Below are 24,777 nucleotides of genomic sequence, written 5' to 3'. Positions count from 1 at the left end.
AAATAAAAAAGGCTGGGGGTTCAGCTTGGAAGTGCCATGCCCCTGGGTTAAAAAGAAAAGAGAGAGAAAAAACATTTTTCCTCTTGGTTTTTGAGCAGCTGTATTGGGAAGCACCTAAGTAAGGTTTCACGTACACCTATCTTATAATGATGCTGCTCGGGGCTTATAACTATCTCTTGAATTTTGAGGTCTTTTCTCATGTTAATTTTTCTTCTTTTGATTCTAATTTAAACATGGTAGACTTTGATTTCCCCTATTTCTCTTACATTCTGAATTTGCTTCATTTCAGACACTTTCTTCTGACCCATCTTAGAAGTGCTAAGATCTCACTTGTCAAATATGCTGCTAAAATAATTCTATGGATTCTTTTCTTTTCTTTTCTCTTTTATTTTCTTTTCCAGGTACTGGGAATTAAACTCCGTGTCATTCTACCTCTGCACTATACCCTCAGCCCTATTTTTTCTTTATTTTTGAAATAGGGCCTTACTGAGTTGTGGAGGGCCTCACCAAGTACCTGAGACTGGCCAAACACTTGCAATCCATTTTTATATTGGAGACAGAACCCTGGAGCATTCTACCTCCAGCCCTTTTTTTTTTTTAAATGGGATTATAAGCATGTGCCACCACACCTGGCCCCTTATTTTTCTTATAAGAGGCAGGATATCACTGTGTTTCCCAAGCTGGTCTCAATTTCACAATCCTCCTGCCTCAGCCTCTTGAGTTGCTGGGACTACAGGCAGACTGTCATACCCTCATTTTTATTTTATAATCCTTTGCTGAGACTCCTCATTTTTGACCTTTACTTTTGTTTTTGTATAAGGCACACTTCCTTTAAACTCTGCGATAATCCCCTTACATAGTGGATCTTGGTGGATTCCTTTGGTGGATCTTGCTCAGTCTTGTCTTGTGGTGTGCTTAGTTTTGATTGAATGCCAAAGGGAGTGGCAATTGTAGACAATTTGAGGCTCAAGATGAATTATCTTCCTATGGGAAAGAATTGAGGTTAATTCTAGCAAGTGGTTGTCACTTTTATGTAGTCAGTAATTAAGGTCATTCAAGAATAGCTTTGTCCTTTCAGTGTTTCCAATCCAGTTTTCCTGTTCAGTACAACTTTGTGATTTCTAGTCTCAACCCAAAGCCTAGGACTTGTAGTAGGGGCCCTCCCTGTTTGTAGCCCTAAACTCCACTTCTTCTCTGAGCCCAGAAATTTAATGAAGGATTTTTTCAGCCTCCTATATATCTGTATTAACTTCAGTGAGTGGATGAACCTAGGAAAAATGGTTTAAAATGCCAGCCTTACTTATAATTCTTAGATTCCTCTTCCCACTGTATCTTGGCCACATATACATATCTTCACTGTCTTATTGGCTCTGAAGCCTTCAAGTACATTCTTTATATTTTTTGTCAAGATGTTCTGATTGTTCAGTGTTCTCAGACTAACTCCCCCATTAAATAATTGTTTTATTGGTGTATTGTGCATCTTAATGGGGTAAAAGATGATAGAGGCATACATGCACACATCACTCAGCCTTCCTCAATTCCCATCCCAGTCCCTCTCCCCTCTCTCCTCATGTTTAGCTTACTGATGGACTTTGATGTTTGTGAATATACATCATGTACAATAGGGAATTTCTCTCTTCCCCCTCTCATCCCCCTCAGTCAGGTCACCTTATTTACTCATCTCTGGTTTCTCTTTTTTTGTCGAGAGTTCCTCCTATGATCCAATTTTTCCCTAGCTTCCGAATATTAAGGAGAAAATGTGGTCATTTTTACTTTTTTGACTGACTAATCTCACTTAGTATAATGTTCTCCAGTTATATCCATTTCCTTGCAAATTACATAATTTTGTTCTTTATTGCTGAGTAAAGTTCCATTGTTTACATATCCCATAGTTTTGTAATCCATTCACCTGTTGATGAACATCTTGGCTCGTTCCATAGATTGGGAATTGTGAACTGTGTAACTCACCCGTTATTAACAACAAAATTTGTTCTGTTCGTCTTCAGGACTGAGTTTTGTTTTTTGTTTTTCTTTAAACATCCTTTCTTAAGCCAGTCAAGTGGAGATTATTCTGTTTCCTTATGCATCTTTTATACATGAAACTGCAAGCTTCTTAGTCCCCATACTTTTATCTTTACCATTTTACAAGGTAACTATTACAGCCGTTCTTAAAATACATGTTGAAGTATTGAATGGACAGTTATAAAAGAATATAGAATGCCCGTTATCCCCTCACCCTTCTTTTTTTACTATAGTTCTTTTAAGTTTGCTTTATCTTTTGAATTGGACCTATGGCTAAAGTAGTACAAAGATAAGCAGGAAAAAAAGCATTTTAGACCATGAAATGTTGGTACCTTTACAATCTCTGTTATAGGAGATTGACATCTTGAGCTTCAAGAGTAGAGTTAAAACCAGTTTTCAGTAAATAATACCTTTATTATGGGGCAGTTTGAATTCTTTTTTCAATTGGTAGACAGTGTCAGTACTTAGATTTTTTCTTAATCACAGTTCCATGGAGATAGGTAGTAGGAATTCCATGTCTGAAGTATGAAAATGTTCTGTGGTTAATAACACAGGTAGAAAGTATTCCTAAAAGGCTTTTTCTTTGACTATAACTTTATCATGGTACCAGTCTTGAATTGAGAAACAATTCTATGATAAAATAAATTAGTGCCTTGGCTATGGCAGAAATAAGAGGTGTTATCCTCTGCTTTATCCTAATTAGTTTGTGTTCCTGGCCTTTCACATTGAAAGGAAAGTGAGTTTTCATCACTTAAGCACAGGAGACTTCCCTGTGTAACACACAGTGTTTTTTACGTTTTTTTATTTACTGGTGGATAGAGAATTATGAAGAAAGGTTAGAACATACAAGTGATTTGCCAAGAGGCCAGAGTTTGATTTCCTCAGTTGAAGGTTTCATTCCTTCCTCTGACTCTGTAATGTCTGCATGTTTTACAGAAGGATGGGAAATGACATTCGGTTAGATCATTTAGACAGACTGCTGGGAGTAATAAGAACTTTTCATGTGACAACTGATTTTATCTTAGGAAACTGAGTCGAGAAGAGTATGATCGGCAAGAAAGGGAGCAGCGACTGTCAGCTGCAGATGAAAAGGTGGTTTTGACTGCAGAGGAAGTAAAAACTTACAAGTGAGTGAAATCTCCAAGGTGTCCCTGGGCTAATGAACTAGCATTACCTTTCTTTTTAAACTGTTTTTATATATAATGTAGAAAAATAGCACTGAAGTATAAAATATTGAGATGATAAGAGTATCATTCAATTCACATAGGGAAAAAAAATTTCAGTTAACAAAAAAAAGGTAACCCCAAATTTACATATACTCAATGCCAGTGAGGCTGTAAGGAAAGTTGGTTCATGCAAATGGTTCTGAGGGTTTTGTATGTTGGAGTAATTCTTTAAGAAAGCAGTTTGCAGTGTGATGTATCAAAAACCATTAAAGTGACTGTACCATTTGATAGGCAAAGTAGTCATAACTCTGGGAAATTTTCTATGGGTATAATTAAAAGAAGATAAAAGTTTTATGGAGGAAGATGTTCCTAGCAGAATTATTTCAGAACAGCAAAAAAGTTAAGGAATTATAATTTATCAACTCAGAATCTTTAGCCATTAAATGACAAATAAAGAAATTATATATTAGTTCTGGTCATACTGTACTCTTATAACTATATAAAATATATATAAGATAAAGTTTTAAAGTAAACAGAACATGGCCAATGACTTCAAATTTTATTCAGTTGTGTTTTAACTATAAATGGCCAATGGCTTCAAGTTTTATTCACTTGTGTTTTAACTAATAAAAGCAAGTGTTATTCTTAGGCGGAGAATTGAAGAAATGGAGGAAGAATTACAGAGAACAGAGCGCTCATTTAAAAGCCAGGTAATATAATAATGCTCTGTAGTTGCAGAATTCTTTGACATTTAATTCAGACAGTCAGAGGCTACTATAATGAGTCCCTAAACATATTTTTTGACATGTTGTCCTTTCTAGATTGCTGCTCATGAGAAGAAAGCTCATGATAACTGGGTAAGATTTTTTTTTTCCTTTTCTTTACTTGGTACATACCTATCACAGCTGAATTTGAATACTTTTCTTCCAATAGCTCAAAGCTCGTGCTGCAGAAAGAGCTATAGCTGAAGAGAAAAGAGAAGCTGCTAACTTGAGACACAAGTATGTCATTTGGGTGTCTGTATTTTCAATGTGTTTTAAGGCTATGGGTATCTAATAAGGAATTGATTTCTATTTCATTTTTAAGTCTATTCTTTCTCAATGTTTAAGATTATTGGAGATGAGCCAAAAGATGGCGATGCGGCAAGAGGAACCTGTGATTGTAAAACCAATGCCAGGAAGACCAAATACACAAAACCCTCCCCGAAGAGGTAGGGAACACTTTGTGAAGGGAAGCAGTCCATTTTCTGGTGCAGAATGTATGTAAATTACTCTTTATTTCTGTGTGTAAGGAACTTCCTAAAGGGTAAAAAGGCTTCTTAAAGTGGTAACAAGCCAGGCGTGGTGGCAAACGCTTGTAATCCCCGCGCTTGGGAGGCGGAGACAGGAGGATCGCGCTGGTTTGGAGCCAGCCTCTCTGGCTTAAGAGACCCTGTTTCCACATAAAAAAGTTAAAAAATAGGTCTGGAGTGTAGCCCGTGGGAGTGTAGCCCGGAGGTAGAAGGGCTTCCAGGAATCCCAGTACCACCAAAAAAAAAAAAAAAAAAAGTGCTAACAAAGCCTTGTCATCTTCAGGTCCACTGAGCCAGAATGGCTCTTTCGGCCCATCCCCTGTGAGTGGTGGAGAATGTTCCCCTCCCCTGACAGCAGAGCTGCCTGGGAGACCTCTGTCTGCCACTCTTGGTCGAAGGGAAATGCCTAGAAGTGAATTTGGTGAGCATTCACATATTGCCTTGCAATAAACTATTTTGGGTGGGTTCCCCCTATTTTGAGAATTCTAATAAAAACATTTTAAATTTGGTTCTATCCAGCATAGAGAAGAAAATTTCTTATTTCAACTTAGTGGATAGTTTATCCACTACAATATCTTCTATAGAACAGAAAGTATTTTGCTTTTTAATTTTATTCTGTGAATTGTAAGCCCTTATCTTTAAATTTGTGGTGTTCCTCTCCCAAATATTCTAAAAGTAGTCCTAAAATTTGATAGTGAATGCAGTATGCATACTGTTTATCCTTACTATAACATGAAATGCTGTAACATTTAGTCTATAGTACTTGGTAAGATTACAAACAGATGGAAAAAAAGCCAGCCTGTAGACTATCAGCTCTGCAGCTTAAAGTACAGGATCAGTATTATTAAGGCTGGCCTTTCAATCCAAGGCAGTTGTTTTAATTCTGTAAGTCTCTGTATAAATTGTGACTCATGTATTGGTAAACCCATTTTTAATGTTTTATAGTTAGTACTAAACCCTGACCTGTCCACAGTTGGTTTATTTCTTCTGAAAAACTCATATAAGGACTCGTTTATTTCACAAGGGTCAGTGGACAGGCCTTTACCTCGCCCGCGATGGTCAGCTGAGGCACCTGGGCAACCCTCTCCCTCTGGTAAGGGACCAGAGTAATTGCAAATAGTTGAAAATTATGGGTGCGGGATTTAAAAAAATTATTCTCCAAGACTACAAGTGAGAATAAGTCTAAATCAGTTCTCTGTCTTTAACAGACCCAGGATCTGCACCTTCTTCCATGGTGAACAGCACCTCTAGAAGCTCTTCTCCAGCTAGGATGGAGGAGACCAGGGTAAGCTCTGCAGTCACTGTGAATTCTAACGAGGCCAGGCAGGAACATGGAACCTTTCCCACAATACTCTCCTTGCCTCATCCCCATTTGTGCATTCTATTTGTACTATCCTATTTGTTTTTTTTTTTTTTTTAAAAAAAGCAAACTATTCCCCAAGAACCCGAAGGGCCCTCAGTTACCACCGTTACCTCTTTGGCTGAGCATCCAGTAGCAGTAAGTACTTAGAGGATGAACAGAGCGTTTAGTTGGTGTACTTCTGGGAAGGATATGAGGAGTCTAACACTGACCTTGCTTGCTTTAGAATGCATGGTGCTATTGATCAGTACCTTGTTTGGGAGTGTTGCTGAAGTTTGACTGGCTAGCTGGCTAGTTTCTTCTTTATTGGTTAGACAATTTACTTGTTCAGGGCATCTGCCATAACTGCATGTAACTCACAGAATATGATGTGTCACAGTTAAATTCCAACTTTATATAGTGTTCCATGTGGAATGTTAAGAGGCAAAGTCAAGTCATTATAAATTATATAATTCATATTTATTATCTTTGAAAATACAGTGTTTTAAGAATTCTTCCATTTGTATAGTAGAAAAACTGTATTTTGAATGATCTTAAACTAAACTGATACACAGGTTTGTGGGAAGTGAAATACTGTGTCAAAGATACTGAAAATCTGAAATAACCTGTGGAGCCAGTGGTAGGTGACGGGCATGTAGGTGCATTCTCCTGCAGCTCAGAGGAGCTACACTGGAGCTGGTAGGTCTTCTGATTGCACTGCACAGTGCTGCTCTGTATTGAAGTCAAGTTTTAATTCAGTTTCCAAACCATTTCTCATAGGAAATGTTGAGTCATTATCTCATAATGCACAGTATTACTAGTAAATGAAGGTACTTGCTAAGAGTCTTACCTTCCTATCAAGTGTCTATGACATTGTTTGTATTGGAAAGTACTTCCAAGTTGCAGTGTGGACTCCAGGAACATAAATCTCTTGAGAAATCTTTTTATCCAGTGGCAGTTAGGTTAAGAGCCAAGACTCCTTTGCAGAAACTTCAGAGAGTAGGAACCCCTTTGTTAGAGTTGAGCAGAGGTGGGAAGAGCACAGCTTGCAGTCAGACCTGGTATTGAGTTGCAGCTTGACCTTTTATATGTGGTGTGACCTTCAGTAAATCATCTGCTGTCCCCCCTGCCTCTGTTCCCTTATATTTAAAACAAAATAGTCGCATTTAGATCTGTAGATCTTGAGAATTCAATTTATGAAAGGCCTATTGAAGAGTCTCTGCGTAGTAGTTTTAGTACATGTGTAGAGGATAGATTTTTTTTATTCTCCTGTGTTCTCTACTTTCTAATACGGAAATAGAGTGAACTATTATGATGAAAGTAGAGTATATAATATGACTTTTATACATCTGAAGTTACCTCTGTATAACCTGCCAGTCCTCATGCCTGTGCCTTCGAACCTCTGTAAGCTGTCCATGGGGACGTGTGGGAGGCGAGGCAGAGTTTTGCTGCATGGATTTTCCTCTCAGGACAGATGCCTGATGTCTGCCTCACTGGGTGGTAGCTTTTACTGTTGTCGGGCTTGTCATTATCAGAAAATTTCAAAACTTTCATTGCTTCTGTTCCCAGGCAACAAGAGGAGCACCTCCCTTCCCAGGGGTACCACTCATGGGCTCCACTGGAGGCCCTGTACCACCACCCATTCGCTATGGGCCACCTCCTCAGCTCTATGGGCCTTTCGGGCCTCGGCCACTTCCTCCATTTGGTATGATGATCTGAAATGTAGTGACTTGTTAGAACATAATCATCTTTTTTCTCTATTCCTTGCTAACAGTTGTTATTCTGTGGTTTTGCAATGCAAGGATTAAGCTGAGTATATTTGAATTTTTCCTAGAGTTTCTTAGGGCACATAGGGTGCTATATCATCTCTAATACTAAGGTAGGCAACAGCTATCTCTTGCACACAAGGAAAGGGGCCAGATATAGAAAGCCACAAATATTACTTCTGTAGATGCTTATTGAAAGTCAGTGGCTTTAATGGGTGGAAGTAGATGAGACACAAGCATATACCTATGATTTAGAAATCATAGGTATATGCACCCTATAACATAAAGCTTATAATCACCCATAATAGAAGCCTAAGCAAAGGGTTACAGAATATAGAAGGAAAAGATAAACTTTCGTTCCTTATTTGGAGAGTAAATGGGGAGAAGGGTGTTAAAGAAGAAAAATAGCAACCCAATGAATATTTGTTGCTGAATTTAATTAGATGGAGCTGGAAGGACTTTTCCAGCAGGGCAAGCACCTTTTGTGTGTGTGTGTGGGAATTTGAACCCAGGGAATTCTACCTCTAAGCTATACCCCCAGCCCAATTTTTTATTCTTTATTTTTAAGCAGGGTCTCAATGAGTTGTGGAGGGCCTCATTAACTACTGGGATTACAAGCATGCGCCATGGCCACCACATTACTCAAGCACCTTGATTTTGATGGCATATGTTAAATCCATGCAGAGCCACTAATAACTTTTTAATTGATACTGATATACTGTTTAAATGGAGTTCCTTCATGTTGTTATTATATACAATGTATATTACATATATAGAATGTATATCTTATAAGAGAGCCATGTATTACTCCTCTTTACATTGCTTGGGGCAGGCTGGAGCTTTAAATTTGCCCAGACTTAGTTTATATAATCTCCAAGTTAGGATGTCACTTGACTTCCTCTGGTTGTATGAAATTAAAATATTAACATACTTGCAATCATCTTACTTTAAATATGTTTCTGGTGATCTACATGACTTCATTTTTTTTTTATCCAGGTCCTGCTATGCGTCCACCAGTAGGCTTACGAGAGTATGCACCAGGTGCTCCTCCTGGAAACCGGGATATGCTTCTCGACCCTCGGGAATTTTTTCCAGGACATGCACCATTTAGACCCTTGGGCCCACCTGGTCCAAGAGAGTACTTTATTCCTGGTCCCCGATTACCACCCCCGGCCCATGGCCCCCAGGATTACTCGCCATCACCCGCTGCAAGAGATGTGCTGCCTTCAGGCTCTAGAGAAGAGCCTCTACCTGGTTCTCAGAGCAGTGGTCAAGACTGTTCACAGGCTTTAAAACAGAGCCCATAACTTTGACCTTTGGCACTCAGAGGGAAAGTGGACTGTGCACTATTCATGATAATAAGATTATTGACTTCAAAAACCAAAAGTGTATATTAAAAGGTTTTTAGAATTACACTGCCTTGGCAGTGTGCATTTTTGAGCCAAACAATTCAAAACTATCATTTCCCCTCTAAATGAAAATCACCTATTAAGCTAGAATGTCCTTCCAACTTTGAAATGTGCAATAAAGAATACCTGTTTTAGTTAATGTAGCATATATAATTGTAAATGATTTAGAATGTCAAAAATATGAACATTTCCTGTGGAAATGCTTTAAGAACATGTATTTCCATTATCCTATTTTTAGTGAGCAACAGTTGAATATACAGAGCAATGGTGTTTATAAGCTTGATCTTTCTTTTTCAATATCTGGTCTCAGAGACTGTTACCGCTAAAAATGTTTACTCAAAGAACATAAACTTCATCTCTCTTGCTGAAGTTCTTTGTAGTAATAGTTCATAAAAATCGTTTGTTACTATTACCCAAGCGTCTGTTGATTCATTGGACTCATGAGACTTGTTACATTTGGGATACATGACAGCTCCAGATCCCAGAGCTGAAGATAGTGGCCTGAGAGGCACTTACCCCTGTGGAAGCTGTCAGCTCTGTACCAGATTTTAGTTTAGAGAGGCTTATGGTCCTTATGGTCCCACCTATTCCACATTCATATGCTTTCCTAGGACTCTCACTGCCTATCTAAAAATGGTTTTCTGAGTATGAGTTTACATTAAGTAGCAAGAATGGTTTGACCTGTGTTCTATTGCTTCTACCATTATTGCATTAAGAGTGTATAATTCCAAAATGAAAATGTGTTGTGACTATAAAATTAAGGAAATTTTTTAAAAAATGTACTGTCTCTTCTCTTTCCCCTAATTTGCTACTGATTTTCAAGGAATATGACTCAAAAAGTTAAAACTGAGTATTAACCCATGAGAAAGAATGTTTGTGAGCTATAAGACTTTATAACATACCTTCAGTCAACAACTGTGGGCTGAACTCAATTCTTTTTTTGATAGTGTCCTGAAATTAATGTTTGAACATTGTTTGCTTTCATTTAAAAATCAATTAAGTCTAAGCCAGGTGTGGTGGCACACACTTGTAATTCCAGTGCTTGGGAGGCTGAGACAGGATGATAGGGGTTTGTGGCCAGCCTCAGCTATTTAGTGAGGCCCTCCACAACTTAGTGAGACCCTGTTTCAAAATAAAGAATAAAAAATAGGTCTGGGGGTGTAGCTCAGGTAGATGCCCCTGGGTTCAATCCCCAGTTACTGCAAACAAAAACAAAAACAAAAAAAAGTTAAGTCTAAGAATCTGAAATGACACCATACTCACAGTCATGTACCTACTATTATACTATTCTTTAAATGTCTCTTAAGAATTAGCTCTTCAGACATTTTAATTGTACTAACTTTAATAGCACATTTGAAAATACTTAATATTTAAAACTAAAGGCTGACACTTTTATTGATAGACTATATTCCATTCTTTCTTTTTGTGGTGCTAAACCTAGGGACATTCTACCTTTGAGCTATATCCCCAGCCTTTTTAAAATTTTTTTTGTTTTGAAATGAAGTCTCACCAGGTTTCTAAGTTGCTGAGGCTGGCCTCAAACCTGTGATCCTCCTAAGCCTCCCATACTAGGATTATAGGTGTGCACCACCACATACCTAGCTTATTCTTCTTTTTCTTTCTTTTCTTTCTTTTTTTGTGGTACTGGGGATTGCTCCTAGGGTCATTCTACCACCAAGCTACAACCCCAGCCCCAATTTTTTATTCTTTATTTTGAAAACAGAGTCTCACTGAGTTGCAGAGGGCCTCACTAAGTAGCTGACACTGTTCACGAACCGTGATCCTCCTGTCTCAGCCTCCCAAATACTGGAATTACAAGCTTGCGCCACCACACCCAACTTATTCTTCCATTCTTAAATCCTAGGAAGGAATCGTATTGAAACCCAGAGTATGACATATTGCTGTTGTGGTGTTTAATCCACTAGAAGTATTCTGTAAAAAGAGGTAAAGGCTTCAGTGTAGAACAGACTATCTCAAAACTATTCAAGATAGTAGTTTAAACGAAGCTAACTCAACTTTAAAAGAAACTTAGGAGTTCTTTGGGAGGAAAGTTCAATCTCATAGCCTCCATTTAATATCAAGAACAGAAAAAACTAAGGAAAATGCCACAGAATAACATGCTATTTTTAACCATGTACAATAAGATCAAGTCACAAACACAAATTTTAAATATTATGCTAAAGCTAATACAACCTAATTTTAAATAGTATTTAAGTAAAGATGATGCCACTTAGGAAAACAATTGAGTTAGAAAGGTAAATCTATTTTTTTTGAACTCAAAACTATAGTACTTTTTCTTTCTATAGCCCCTTTGGAATTTATTCTATATCTTATAGAAAAATCAGTAAGGTGTAGAGAGATTTCTATGTAGTTGCACTGAGCAGCTCTGAACCAGTCCATAATTGTCTCCTTTCATATTCATCTGATTGCACCACTTCACCACTTCTGCAAAGCCCAAAGCAAGCTGCCGTTTTATAGATGGCATAGAGAACATTGTCCCTCAGTTAATTTTGAAAGTTACATCTAAGCTGGGCGTGGTGGCACACGCTTGTAATACCCGCGCTTGGAAGGTGGATACAAGAGGATCATGCAGGTTCCAAGCCAGCCGTGCTGGCTTAAGAGACCTTGTTTCCAAATAAAAGGGTATAAAAATAGGTCTGGGAGTGTAACCCAGAGGTAGAAGGGTTTCCAGGAACCCCTAAACTGGACGTGGTGGAATACACTTGTAATATCAGTACTTGGGAGGCTGAGACAGGAGGATCCCAAGTTCATGGCCAACCTCAGCAACTTGGTGAGACCCTATTTCAAAATAAAATAGGGTTGGAGGTATAGCTTCAAGGTAGAATGCCCCTGGGTTTTGTCCTTGGTACAAAATACGCACACATCTACTTTAGACATTGTCTATAGCTGTTTCTGGATTTAGTAGTTAAAATTGTCTCATGGAACAATATTTCAGCCTGAAGGCATTCCTGCTATAGTTGTGGCTATTACTGCTGTAGTGATGGCTATTGTCCAGAGGCTGATTTTTTTCAATGAAAAATAAATAACTTGTGGGATGTGGAGAATTATGTATTAATTGCTTTAAGACAATCCCAAAAGTTTATTCAGGTCTGAACTGAAGTTAAGCTAATCACAGTGTTCTACTTAGGCTTCTTTAATCCTGATGAAAGGCATGTGTAGTTCATATAAGCCATACTTATGTGAAGGACGGACACCAGATGCTTCTTCATATAAATTACCACTTTGATCTACATGTCTTATGTCTATGAGAAAAGAGAACAGTATATCAGTTTTGCTACATTTTAATAGGTTTTAAGGGGTTATATTTTAGGTCTCATCAGCAACATCAAACAAAAAGTTTCCAAGTACCCCACTAGAGTACTGACACGCAACTTAGAAACTATAGGACACAGAGGAGATGCAGTTCTTGCCCCTTGAGATGTTTAGAGTCTGGAGATTTAGCAACTCAAGAGTTCAAGAGTTGAGTGAACAGTGAAGTAATTTCTTAAGGCAAATTCTTCATCCCCTAGGACTACTGTGGACTGAATTATTTTGCCACTTGGAATTAACCCAGTCAGTATGAAAAACAAAACTAACTTTAGTAAAGAATCCTTTCAGGCTCATATAGTTTTTATTAACATTCATCTAGTAAACAGAGTTGACCTAATAGACAACTGAAAGTAAAGACTAGATTTCTTGAAGTGCAAGGGCTAAAACAATTGTGGTTACCTATTTTTAAAAGCAAACATATTGAATGGTATGACTAGGGTTACTACACTAGTTTAAACATAGGCCAAGTACTGACACTGCATTCCCCTCATGCACTGTTCATTTAAAATAGTGAATATTAAAATATGTGGGCTCTATATTTAACTCGGAAAAAGCCCCTCACAAATCTTACTGTTCTGTGTATCAAATATTTATCTTGTATGTTCTATGAAAGTTTAATTTATGCCTCATTATTAAGTCAAAAGTAATATAAGTAATCAAATTATAATAGGTTGATGACCTGCATATTTTCATAGGATGAATGTCAATATATCTAAATAGGAAATAAATGACAATCCTATCTACCTATATTAAAAAAAATAGAATATCTTTCCAGATTTTGCATACTCATCATCACTATAAGAGGTATGCAGATTTTAAAGTTTCACAATCAGTTGTCAGAAAAACAGCAGTTATTCCTGCAGTATCTCATTAGCATCTGAATCAATGATTTTTTTAGGTATCTAAAAAGTTTTAATTATTCTGAGATGGTTCCAATGTAAACCCTAGAATCATTATCAGACAGGATAACAATGATGTAGAAGAACAGCTAATCAACGTGACAAAAATATGCTCACTTTCAGAAAAACTACCTGGTCATCTGAAAACAACCTGGGGAACACTCCCCTATGTGGTACTTATCTGGCCAAGGCACACTATTTCTAAGCAGAACTATCAGATTGGGGTGAATTTAGGCCACCTCTGAGGAGCACCCTTTTAACCTCTACACATACCTTCTCAGGCAACATATCTTGTCCAGTTCCCTTCAAAGCAATTTAATAATGTCCTACCCACCTCAACCCAGAGTTTGAAGGTCACTCAAACTAAAACAGTATTTTGGAGCAGAAGTGAACAGTTGTGTAAACTCTAGCACATTCTTATTGCTGCATTAAGTTTGAAGATGAGCACACCTACCACAACAGTGTTGTTCCAGGAAGCAAGGTAGGAGTAGTGGTAAATTAGAAAATAGACTCTTAATTGCACAATCAATAGAAAAGTAAAAACGTTCAAAATCTACAATAAACCTGTATTCAAAGGAGTCTTAAAACATCCATGATGTGCTGGACTCTCTGAGCTCTGTTGAACAGCTTTGCACTGGCCTACTGGCATGGGATATGGCTCACTTGCCACCTGCTGAGGGGTGAATATGCTACACAGAGCTAGGATGGTTTCCACTCCATGTAACATTCACAGAAGTTCTAGGTTACTGGTGAGGATCATTCCTTGTGCAAAGTCTGATGTAGATGAAGATAAAGCGGTTTCTTGGTCAATAATTGCAATTTCTTTCTTTTAAAGTCAGTGGGTTTCTTGTATCTGTAACCACAATAGAAAAATCATTGTTTAAAATATTTTGATGATCTAGTCCAAGGTTACATTCTGTGTAAGAGAGACTAAGAAGAAACATACTAATCACGATTAAAACAGTATGAATACTTTATGCACATCACTTACAGTTCTATTACATTTGACCCAGGTTTAATTTCATCCATCTCCATGAAAGCAAAACACTTGGTGCTGGTAAACCTTTTTTTAGGCTTGTAGTGTTTGAATTCAAAGAAGATAGCTGCACCTAAGGAATTAAAACAAACCACATTAACCAGAAACAGCAAATTTCTTTTGTGCCGATTCGTCTTCTTTGATCATCAGAAGCATAAGAACAAGCAAAGGTTTGCATAAGTTTAGAAAGTAACCTGTGTTGAACAGCCTGATGACATGATTATAACTTACTGGGCTGTCACTTCAAACTCTGTAGAGAGTGACATTTCTCCATATCATCTAATTCTATAAAATCTAGCAAAATTTCCTGAGCTAGACTGACTCAATTATATGTGCACAGGTAGAATCATAAACCACAAAAAAGTATTAAATATTATAAGAGAAACACAGAAGATTTTTGCTAAGTATCAGCAATATCCACAAATTATTTCAAAAAACATAGTAATTTAATTCATTTCTAAAAAACCAAATAAAATAAAATACAGTTGAATTATTTCTTTCCCCAGAAACAAAAACACCAAAATTCAATTTTAGGGGTATTTTGAAACTCAAACACTAAATTACATGTTGGTTCAACTGTAAAATGTTACTTATTAGGTGTGGTGGCACAAGCTTATAATCCCAGTACTTAGGAGGCTGAGACAGGAGAATCACAAGTTTGTGGGCAACCTCAGCTACTTAATGAGGCCCTCTGCAACTCATTGAGACCCTGGTCAGAATAGATAAGCATAGGACTGGGGGTGTAGCTTGGTGGTACAATGCTCCTGGGTTCAACCCCAATACCACAAAAAAAATTACCTATTTCCTAATAACTTATTGTCTAAAACACTATTTCCATTTTCTCCTTGAAACTGAGTATGTCTGTATCAAGACAGTGCTTTAGAAGGAAAAGTCTAAAGGCAAGCCTTTTCAGCCCCCTCCTCAAAAATCAAGTGATACTAAGAAATTTAGACAGTTCCAGTTCCCAAAGACCAACAGATAAGCTCTCTCTTCTGCAGGGGGAAAACCACTAAAAATAGAGAAATAAGTTGCCTCACCAATGTAGCCAAGAACAACTGGTTTCTAAAAAAAAAAGCAAGAAAGTAAGTTGGGGTCTCTTTATTGGCTTCTTTATAATATTGCCTTAGCCGGGTGTGGTGGCGTACGCTTATAATCCCCACGCTTGGGAGGCGGAGACAGGAGGATTGCACAGGTTCAAAGCCAGCTGTGCTGGCTTAAGAGACCCTGTTTCTAAATTAAAACGTATAAAATAGGTCTGGGAGTGTAGCTCGGAGGTAGAAGGGCTTCCTGGAACCCCTGTATTACCAAAATTAATAATAATAATAATAATAATAATAATAATAATAATAATATTGCCTTAACCAGAGTAGTGCTGGATCTCTCGGTCTTGGCTTTTATTATCAGACATTTGATACTCATGACACAACTCCTAAGTGACTAGTTTAACAATATGTACAAATGTGCCCTGGCACTTGGGTCCAAACAGGGCACCTCACATGTAGAAGAGAAACCAGTGGCTCAGGAGACCACAGGAGGTGGAGAAGGGAGAAATGGCAGTATTTAGCCATCACCACTCCAACTCCCACAAAAAATGAGCACAATTTACTAGTAATCTTTCTTCCATAGTTGTATGACTGCCATATCCACAAAAGGGTGGCATCCCTTCTTCCTCCAATAGCAAGAGTAGACACACTGGGTTATTAAAAAAACCTCAGGGAGTTTTAAAATAGATCACATTTCTAAGGGGACCCATCTCCTTCTCATCACGACTGTATCTGAGATCTGAACAAATGTGTAAATAAAGGCATGTTTGAAAACATGTTAAAGTTCAAATATGTTACTATCATTTTGAGAAAATAAAAAATCATACTAGTAAATGTTTCCTGCACCCCTCATATGAATAGTTTTGTATTCTATGCAATTAATATTTAGAATGAAATGTAAAGTGAGAATATACTAGAGAAACTGAAATGTGTATAGATGTGAAAATGTATCCACTAGTATTAATATTAGTTAACACAACAGTAACTAGATAATAAATTCAAAACTCGAAAAAAATGAAGTCAAATCCTAAATATAATTCAAATGATAGCATCTTGTGAGACAAACCATCAAGAAAGAACAAAGTGTAATAAAATAGAAAGGTCAGTCCTTTAAACACTCTACCTTCTTCCCTCCATATCAGAAACATTTCTCGAAGCAACAGAGATAAAGAAATGGAAAACCCTGTTACCATATTTATTCAGAAGGCATACCCGGTACTGAAATTTCTTCAATACTGTTTATTAGGTACTTCCTATGTAAATATTCTTCTAACAGAGTGATTCTGCAATCTCTGGTGTGCATCAGGATCACCTAAAGGGCTTCCTGACACTGCCTACAAGGCTGGCCCCAGGTTCTGGCTGAGGTCTGCGAGGTCCTGAGCATTTGCACCTAATGAGGTTCTGGGTGCTGCTGCCACTGCCCCAGGAGCCGCCCTCTGAAGACTACTGTCCTGATAGAAGCACCAAAGGGTGAGACTTTGCACAGTGGAGTAAAGGAGGCCACAGGACCAGATTTGAGAAGTGAAATACTGAGTATTTTAGAGGCTGAGGCAATTTCTTCAAAAGGCACTTTTGTACATCTGATATAAACTTTCAGCAGAGCTTGAAATTCTAAAGTGAAACTCAAATGGTAAAGGAGATTCTGAAGTCTTCTTTTCAGACAAATACTGACATGTCACTTGGTAAAAGACAACGGGAGGCATTTAATTCTACAAACTGCAATTTGAAAATGTAATCTCACTGTTTTAAAATTTTACTTTTTTCCTTTTTCACCTTCTTACTAACAAACTGCCAGTTATGGTATCTTTCTGTCCAATACATCTAACTGGAGAAAAGTAAATTCTTTAACTGTTAGAAAATCACCTTTAGCAAACCTTAGGGAACTCCTGTTTCCCCTTTTTAATATGAGAAAAGCTCCCTGTTTCTTTGTAAAACAAATCGAAGTTTATAATCAAAGAACATTTTATTACAGTGTTATTATACAACTAGATAATACAACTGCTATTTTAGAAAATGTGATTTTTATTTTTTTCAAATCAACAAGCACAATCTATGACATTTTCTCTCACTGGGCTAGTTCTGCTACCCACATGTCCAGATGAGCGCTTTGTCCATAAGAAGCAATAGCCTCTGATTACCAACCTTTGGTTAACTTTTCAATGTGTTTCTGGAGCTCAATGTCCACGTTAAAATGAACATATGTATCTTCCTTTCTTGAAGCCACAGGAGTATCTTGCACGGGAGTCAAGTCTATGCCATTCAGATCTGGGGAGAAACAAATCGGTTTCTGCTAAGGAGCATGCACATACACAGAAGGAAAAGCTGCAAACTGTGAAGGGTGATATTCCCTGCAGAGGCTGGGAGGAAGCTGGGCACAGGCTCTGGCCTGTAGATTGCTACCTGGCATGAGCAGGTACCTGACAGCAGCTGGTGCCCACAGGGGCCTGTGAAGGGAGCTGGCAGGACACCCATGGGAGGGAAGAGGCCTCGCCAAGGCTGTTGCAAAGAAAAATTTGGAGAAGCTAAAACTTGATCTCTATAGTTATACAGTGAGAAAGTTTTTCTGTTTTCCTTAGGGAACAGACCACTATATTTTTGTGTGTGATGTATATAATCTGCTACAAGGTGGTCCCAGCTCCTAATATCCAACTTTGATCAAATGTATGGCTCAGAAAGGCCTAATATAACATCATCACAATTCCCTTGTTGTATGCAAGTCAAAGAATCAAAGACGGAAATGGGAGATGCTAATGAAAACCTTTCCATTAATGAACCTTGTGCACGCGCGTGTGATCTAAATTGTGGCTACTTTGGCTTATAACACAGCCTGATTTACAACAGTGTATTATGAGGTGTAGTTTTAATTTCCTGGATCCAGTGCCCCAGTTTCATCAAACTCAACATGGACTTATTTAATGATGACTTGGTACTCACTCAGTATTCAATAGAGCTGTCTTAGGGAACACAATTTAGTATGTTTGATTATTTCAGTTATAAAATATTTACACACAGCCAGGCATGGTGGCGCACGCTTGTAATCACTGCTGCTTGGGAGGCAGACAGGAGGATTGCGCAGGTTTGAAGCCCGCCTCGCTGGCTTAGAAGACCCTGCTTCCAAATAAAAAAATATTAAAAAAAAATGGGTCTGGGAGTGTAGCCTGGGTGTAGAAGGGTTTCCAGGAACCCCATTACAAAAAAAAAAAAAAAAAAAATTACACACAAACATTTCAGCTTAACATAAATATATTTATAAAAGGTAACCTAACATCTTCTATATTATCAATAAATATTTTTGTGTATTACAATGTACTTTGCAGAATGGTTTATGCAGTTTTGCAAATGACCTATCAAACAACGTGAATACAAATACCTTCCAGTAGATTGTGTGTGTGTGTGTGTGTGTGTGTGTGTGTGTGTGTGTGTGTGTGTGTTACTGGGAATTGAACCCAGGGGCATTCTACCTTGAAGCTACACCCCTAAACCTATTTTATTTTATTTTTTTGTTGAAACAGGGTCTACTCATTTGCTAAGTCTAAGTTGCTGAAGTTGGTCTCAAATCTGCAGTGTTCCTGTCTCCGTCTCTCAAGTACTGGGATGACAGGCATGTACTGTCATCATGCCAAGCCGGACGTATTTGATAACTGGTAACATCAGAACTTAAAGTATCACGGCATTAATGTGGTAGATCATAAAATTTTCTCTACAGTTGGATTTTTTTCTTTTAATTGGTACTAATGAAGCCATGGGTCTGAGTTTATTTCAAGGATTAATAAAAGTCTCCTCTATTTAATTTCAGCTCATATTTGTTTCTTTGATCCAAAACTACAAATTAGCAATAAGCCACTTATACTAACTGTACAGTTATTTCTGGATAATAGTATGACAACTTCACCCTTAGTCACCCAATAACGATAGTTATTATTGTTTTTGAGATGGAGTCTCTTTATGTTGCCCAAGCTGAGCTCAGAGATCTTTCCACCTCAGCCTTCCAAACCGCTGGGGTTAAGGACCCACTGCCATGCCTGGCACCCAATCATTAATTTTTTAAAGATTTACATTATTTACAAATAAAGTACTGTACAATATGCTTGACACAACAAAAGAATTCAACCACCATGATTTCCTTCTTAAAGACTGAAAGTACTTTCAAAGAATAAATGGACTGTTACATTGGGTAGGAGGAAAAACCATATCCCAAGAATAGTCATACTTCATAACCAGAGAAATACAGGGTAAAAAGCAGTTCACTTCAGTGGCTCATAGGACTGCATTCAGGACATGGATGGGTGCTATTCCCCAGTCTCCACTAATGATACTCTCAAAACCTGATTCTCATCCACCTCTGCAGAACTTACCTATGGAGACACCTCTCTGGGACAGGAAGATGGCCTGAAGCAGGAGATGTTAAAACACCATGGGGCTTTGCAAAGAAAACTATATACCCATGGAAGGTGAGGGGTGCTTTGATAACCTATATCCCAAAGGCTATTTCAGCTGTTAAGAACAATGTGTATGTCTATTCAGCACTTTACATGGCATCTGAAGAATTAAAAAATCAGAGACAAACTCAAAAGCAAAGGTGAGTGTATGTTGTAAATGGGAAAGTGTTTTTAGTAAACCTTTCAGAAATGTTCAGTGAATTGATGAACTTTTCCAGGGATTTTGCCTCATTGAAAAATAAATTAAAATGAGTTGTCACAAATATAACTCTTTACCTGTCAAAAACATTCTCTCAAATGAGAAGCAACATAAACTTTTCCAGTTATTTACCCTTTACACTAACTGTAATATAGGGATCGATGCACTGCCCAGCGTCTTTCAGACCAATTTTCTCAATTCTGATAGTGAGTAACGTCATTCCTGGTTCTGATGGTAACCTTGGTAATAAAGTACCTGACAAGAGAGAAACCACAACAAAAATTAGCTCCATCAATAATTTATAAATATTTTAGAGTAAATATTTTAACAAAGAAAAGATACAGCCTTGCTTTAAACTTAGTAACTATCCAGGCATTACATATTTTAATTTCCCAAAATCCCAAACCCTTGACATTATTTATTTAATTATATACAGGATTAATCTGCATTTCAATATCTCATGATCACCCTTAAACAGAAATTAGCAATTTAAGTCATTACTGTTTGGTATCATTCCAAAAGAATGAAAGTCAGAATACTATAGTAATACATGTATATTTATAGCAGCACAATTCAGAACAGCCAAAATACACTCAACCTAGGTGTCTCTCAACAGAATAGATTAAGAAAATGTGGTCTATATATATAATGGAATTTTACTCAATTATAAAGAACAGAATTATGTTATTTGTAGGAAACAGAACTAGAGAATCTAATGCTAAGTGAGGTCAGTCAGTTGCACAAAGTCAAGGGTTGAATGTTTTCTTTCCTATATAGAAGCTAGAGTAAAATAGGAACCTAAAGGAACTTTAGATAATTGAGAGGGATGAGAATAATGAAGGGGATGGAAAAGGCAGGGAGGGACAGGGGGGGGAACGATGAAGGAAAGTTTGTGTAGTGCTACACCTGTGCATGAAGGGATCACTCCCTATCTCACTCTTATATATGGGGAAGGGCGGGGAGCAGGTGGGACTAGAATACAATCACACCAAGACCTAAGTGCATGCATGCTCGTATGACTTTGGCCTCATTAAGATGTATAATTACACTGCATCAATGAAAGTCAATGCAACAAATTCAAGTCACTCAAGGAAACCCAATTATAAAATACAACATAATAGTATAATATACTCACATAATATATACAATCCTATATACTTTCATATATTACTTTATATCTCAATATGAAGTGGAAGAACAAAAAGTATTTATTATACTATCCTAACATCTGAGAAATTTAATATCAGAGTTGATATCAACACATTCTTTCCTTTAGTTACATCTAACAAAATGATTTATAATTACTTACTTATTTGATTGAATATTTTTAGAGTCTAATTTCCTACTCATCCTATTCTGTATGGTTTATTCTCTCAAAAATAATACAACAAACTGGGCATGTTGGCATACGCCTATAATTCTAATATTTGGCAAGCTGAGACAGGAGGATTACATGTTCAAAGCCAGCCTCAGCAACTTAGCGATGCCCTTAGCAACTTAGTGAGACCCTGTTACAAGCCACAAGAATAAAATATAGGAGCCAGGTGTAGTGGCGCATGTTTGTAATCCCAGCATTCAGGAGGCGGATACCAGAGGATCCAAGGTTCGCAGAAAGCCTCAGCTAATTAGCAAAGCCCTTGGCAACTCAGTGAGACTCTGTTTCAAAAAATAAGAAAAATAGGGTAGGGAGTGTAGCTTGGAGGTCGATTGCCCCTGGGTTCCATCCCCAGACCCGCAAAAAAATTAAATAAATAAATAAATAAATAAATAAAACTGAAAAATAGGACTGGGGGTGTAGCTTGGAGGTAGAATCCCTCAGGTTCCATCCCAGGGCTGCAAAAAATAAATAAATAAATAAAAATAAATAAATAAAATAAAATAGGGCTAGCGGCAAAGCTCAGAGGTATAAGAACCCTGGGTTCAACCCCCAGTACCCCTCACACAAAGTAGTACTATAAAGAATGCTACATAAAGAACAATTTGTATATTTAAATTATTTCCACATGTCAATTAAATTTTTTAAAACTAAACACATATTCATATATGACTGTATTCTCTCCTACCAAGAAAAGCATATAAAGGAAGAAATCAGCTATATGCTGTGTGCCTTTTTTTTTAAAAAAAAAAAAACCATCTGTGGTGAACAGATGCAAACAAGTTGATTTTAATCTAGTATATATACAATACCTCAAAGTACAAACAGAACCTGACACTTTAAAAAGTCTTTTGGTTAAAATTCAAGTTCATATTCAACAATGTGTTATCCTACTTCTAATGATGAGATATTTGTGAAGCAATCAGTTTACTACACTAAAAACTGAACTATTTGATTAACCAAAAATAGGCTTGAAGGAATTTTGGAAGGTGACAGAAATGTTCTAAAGTTGAATTGTGGTGACTGGATGTACAACTTTACAAATGTTTCAAAAATCATTTAACTGTGTATTTCATATGGATAAATGTTATATGAAATTATACTTTAAGAGCACTATGAAAAAGTGTTTTACAATGTGTTGTAATTCTTATTTTCTAATTTAAACAAATATGAAAATATCACAGAAAATTTAGGAATGGGAAACAATGGAGGCTTTATTCCACTGCCACATTAACAGACCTCCATGGACTAAGAATGATAATTCTAAAACAATACATGGTACAAGACCTTTGAAACTGTCTTGACTGACTCTTACAACTGGAGAGCAAGGGCTCTTAACTTTGGGATGCACTCCAGAGTTAAGAAATACCTCTAAAATTCTCTGAAAAATTAGTACCTATATTTATCTAAATTTTTCTGCAGAAAAGTTCATACTATAATGTAATAGTTGGTTGTATACATACACTATAGTTCATGTATCCATTATTTGGTGGATAGACATTGAATTGCTTCAAGTTTAGGGATTTTGTTAACAAAGCTGCTATAAATATTGCTCTAAACACATTCTGTTGCCCTAAGCACAAATTCTCAAACAAATGAATTACTAAGTCACCTGGCATGCTACTTCCACACCTTCTATGTAGTCACAAGCTGTTTCTCAAGGTGGTTATGTCAATTTTCATTCCTAGCACAAGCAGTAGCTTCCCGCTGCTTCACATGTTCACTACCATTTTATTTTCCTTATTTAGCCTATTTAGGTGTGGAGAGATATCTATCAAGTTGTTTGTTTGTTTGTGGTGTTGGGGATGGAACCCATGGGCATTCTACCTCCAAGTTACACTCCCAGCCCGATTTTTTATTTTTTAGTTTGAAACAGGGTCTCATTAAGTTGCAGAGGGCCTCACCAAGTAGCTGAGGCTGGCTGCAAATTTGCAATCCTCCTGTCACAGCCTCCCAAATGCTGGGATTATATGTGTGCGCCACCACGCCCAGCCAATCTATCAAGTTTTAATGTGCATTTCTCCAGAGATTAATAATGTTGAGCTCCTTTTTCTATTAGAGCAAACTTTTGGGTTTCCTTTATTCGTGTGTGTGTGTGTGTGTGTGTGTGTGTGTGGTGTTGGATATTGAATCCAGTGGCATTCTACCTCCGAGCTACATCCCCAGCCTGATATTTTATTCTTTATTTTGAAACAGGGCCTCATTAAGTTGCAGAATGCCTCATTAAGTATCTGAGGCTGGCTTCAAACCCAGATCCTCCTGTCTCAGCCTCCCAAGTACTGGAATCACAAGCATGCACCACCATGCTGGGCTCTGCTAGTGATTTTTAAAAGTAGGAAATAAACCCAGGTGTGGTGGTACACACTTGGAATCTCAGTACTTGGGAGGCTAAGACAGAAGTGTTGCAGGTCCCTGGCCAGCCTCAGCAATTTGTAAGACCCTCTGCAACCTAGTGAGATCCTGTTTCAAGAATTAAAAAAAAAAATCAGGCTAGGGGTTGAGTTCAGAGGTAGAATATCCCTGGGTTTAATCCCCAGCATCGTAATAAATAAGATAAATTTATAACTTAAACACTTTTTGCACTACCGACCAAGATTATGGGATCTTTCTCTTTAATCTGCTAATGTAAACTACTTTGATATATTTTGCTCACTTAACAACATATTTTGAAAAATTTTTCCAATAGTTCATGGAGATTTTCCAAATTATTTTTACAACATCTAATGTACCACAGTTTACTCAATCTTCATGTGGCAGTTATGAGGTTTATAATATTTTACTATTATGAGATTTATAATATTTTACTATTACAAAAAACACCTGAATGGAGAAACTGATGCATGTGAAAGCTTTTTTTTCCATATTATTGGAGGTGTATATTCATAGTCAATTTCTAGGAGTGGGAGTGTTGCACTAAGGGAAAATGTATATTATTATTATTATTGTTGTTGTTTGTTGTTGTTGTTGTTATATATAGGTGAATTCTCCTCCAAAGAGACTGTACCATTTTTCCTCTCCTGTTAATGATGAATGAGCACTTATTTCCCCATAGATTCAATAGTAGTTTTAACTTGAATGCTTTTGTATTAAAAGTGAGGTATCTTTATACATATTTAATGTGGTATTTGTAAATTTTTTTTTTTTTTTTTTTGTGGTACTGGGGTTCCTGAAAGCCCTTCTACCTCCGGGCTACACTCCCAGACCTATTTTTTAACTTTATGTGGAAAGAGGGTCTCTTAAGCCAGAGAGGCTGGCTCTGAACCAGCGCGATCCTCCTGTCTCCGCCTCCCAAGCGCGGGGATTACAAGCGTGCGCCACCACGCCCGGCTGTAAATCTTGAGTATGTATGTATGCACTGTCTGTTCTTGTCTCTGGCCCAATTTTCTAACATGTTTCTGTTCTGTTATCACAATTTAAATATTTCTTTATATATTAAGAATGTTAGTTTTTATATGTCTTTTCA

The 24,777-nt window shown here is 37.3% G+C and overlaps 2 protein-coding genes across 2 annotated transcripts in view; one reads left to right on the top strand and one right to left on the bottom strand.

The window, feature by feature from the left end:
- The window catches only part of MIA3 (MIA SH3 domain ER export factor 3), a gene marked incomplete at both ends in the record, with an annotated part of 59,927 nt that extends 51,036 nt beyond the window's left edge, over window positions 1–8,891 (top strand). The window contains 11 exons of the mRNA XM_080698704.1: window positions 3,048–3,149; window positions 3,838–3,898; window positions 4,010–4,045; window positions 4,122–4,189; window positions 4,298–4,398; window positions 4,763–4,900; window positions 5,504–5,572; window positions 5,688–5,764; window positions 5,906–5,977; window positions 7,388–7,523; window positions 8,581–8,891. Of these exons, the coding sequence (XP_080554830.1) occupies window positions 3,048–3,149; window positions 3,838–3,898; window positions 4,010–4,045; window positions 4,122–4,189; window positions 4,298–4,398; window positions 4,763–4,900; window positions 5,504–5,572; window positions 5,688–5,764; window positions 5,906–5,977; window positions 7,388–7,523; window positions 8,581–8,891 (1,171 nt within the window). The remainder of the gene's footprint in view (window positions 1–3,047; window positions 3,150–3,837; window positions 3,899–4,009; window positions 4,046–4,121; window positions 4,190–4,297; window positions 4,399–4,762; window positions 4,901–5,503; window positions 5,573–5,687; window positions 5,765–5,905; window positions 5,978–7,387; window positions 7,524–8,580) is intronic.
- Window positions 8,892–13,978: 5,087 nt separating this feature from the next.
- AIDA (axin interactor, dorsalization associated) overlaps window positions 13,979–24,777 on the bottom strand; it is a gene marked incomplete at its 3' end in the record, with an annotated part of 64,058 nt that continues 53,259 nt past the window's right edge. The window contains exons 7-10 of the mRNA XM_080698913.1: window positions 20,072–20,194; window positions 17,444–17,566; window positions 14,214–14,331; window positions 13,979–14,075 (exon numbers count right to left, since the gene is read on the bottom strand). Coding sequence (XP_080555039.1) covers window positions 13,979–14,075; window positions 14,214–14,331; window positions 17,444–17,566; window positions 20,072–20,194 — 461 coding nt within the window. The remainder of the gene's footprint in view (window positions 14,076–14,213; window positions 14,332–17,443; window positions 17,567–20,071; window positions 20,195–24,777) is intronic.

The sequence above is a fragment of the Muscardinus avellanarius genome (assembly GCF_963383645.1).
Source record: "Muscardinus avellanarius genome assembly, chromosome: 7".
In the NCBI taxonomy this organism is placed as follows: Eukaryota; Metazoa; Chordata; class Mammalia; order Rodentia; family Gliridae; genus Muscardinus; species Muscardinus avellanarius.
This window is presented reverse-complemented; position numbering and strand designations above follow the sequence as displayed.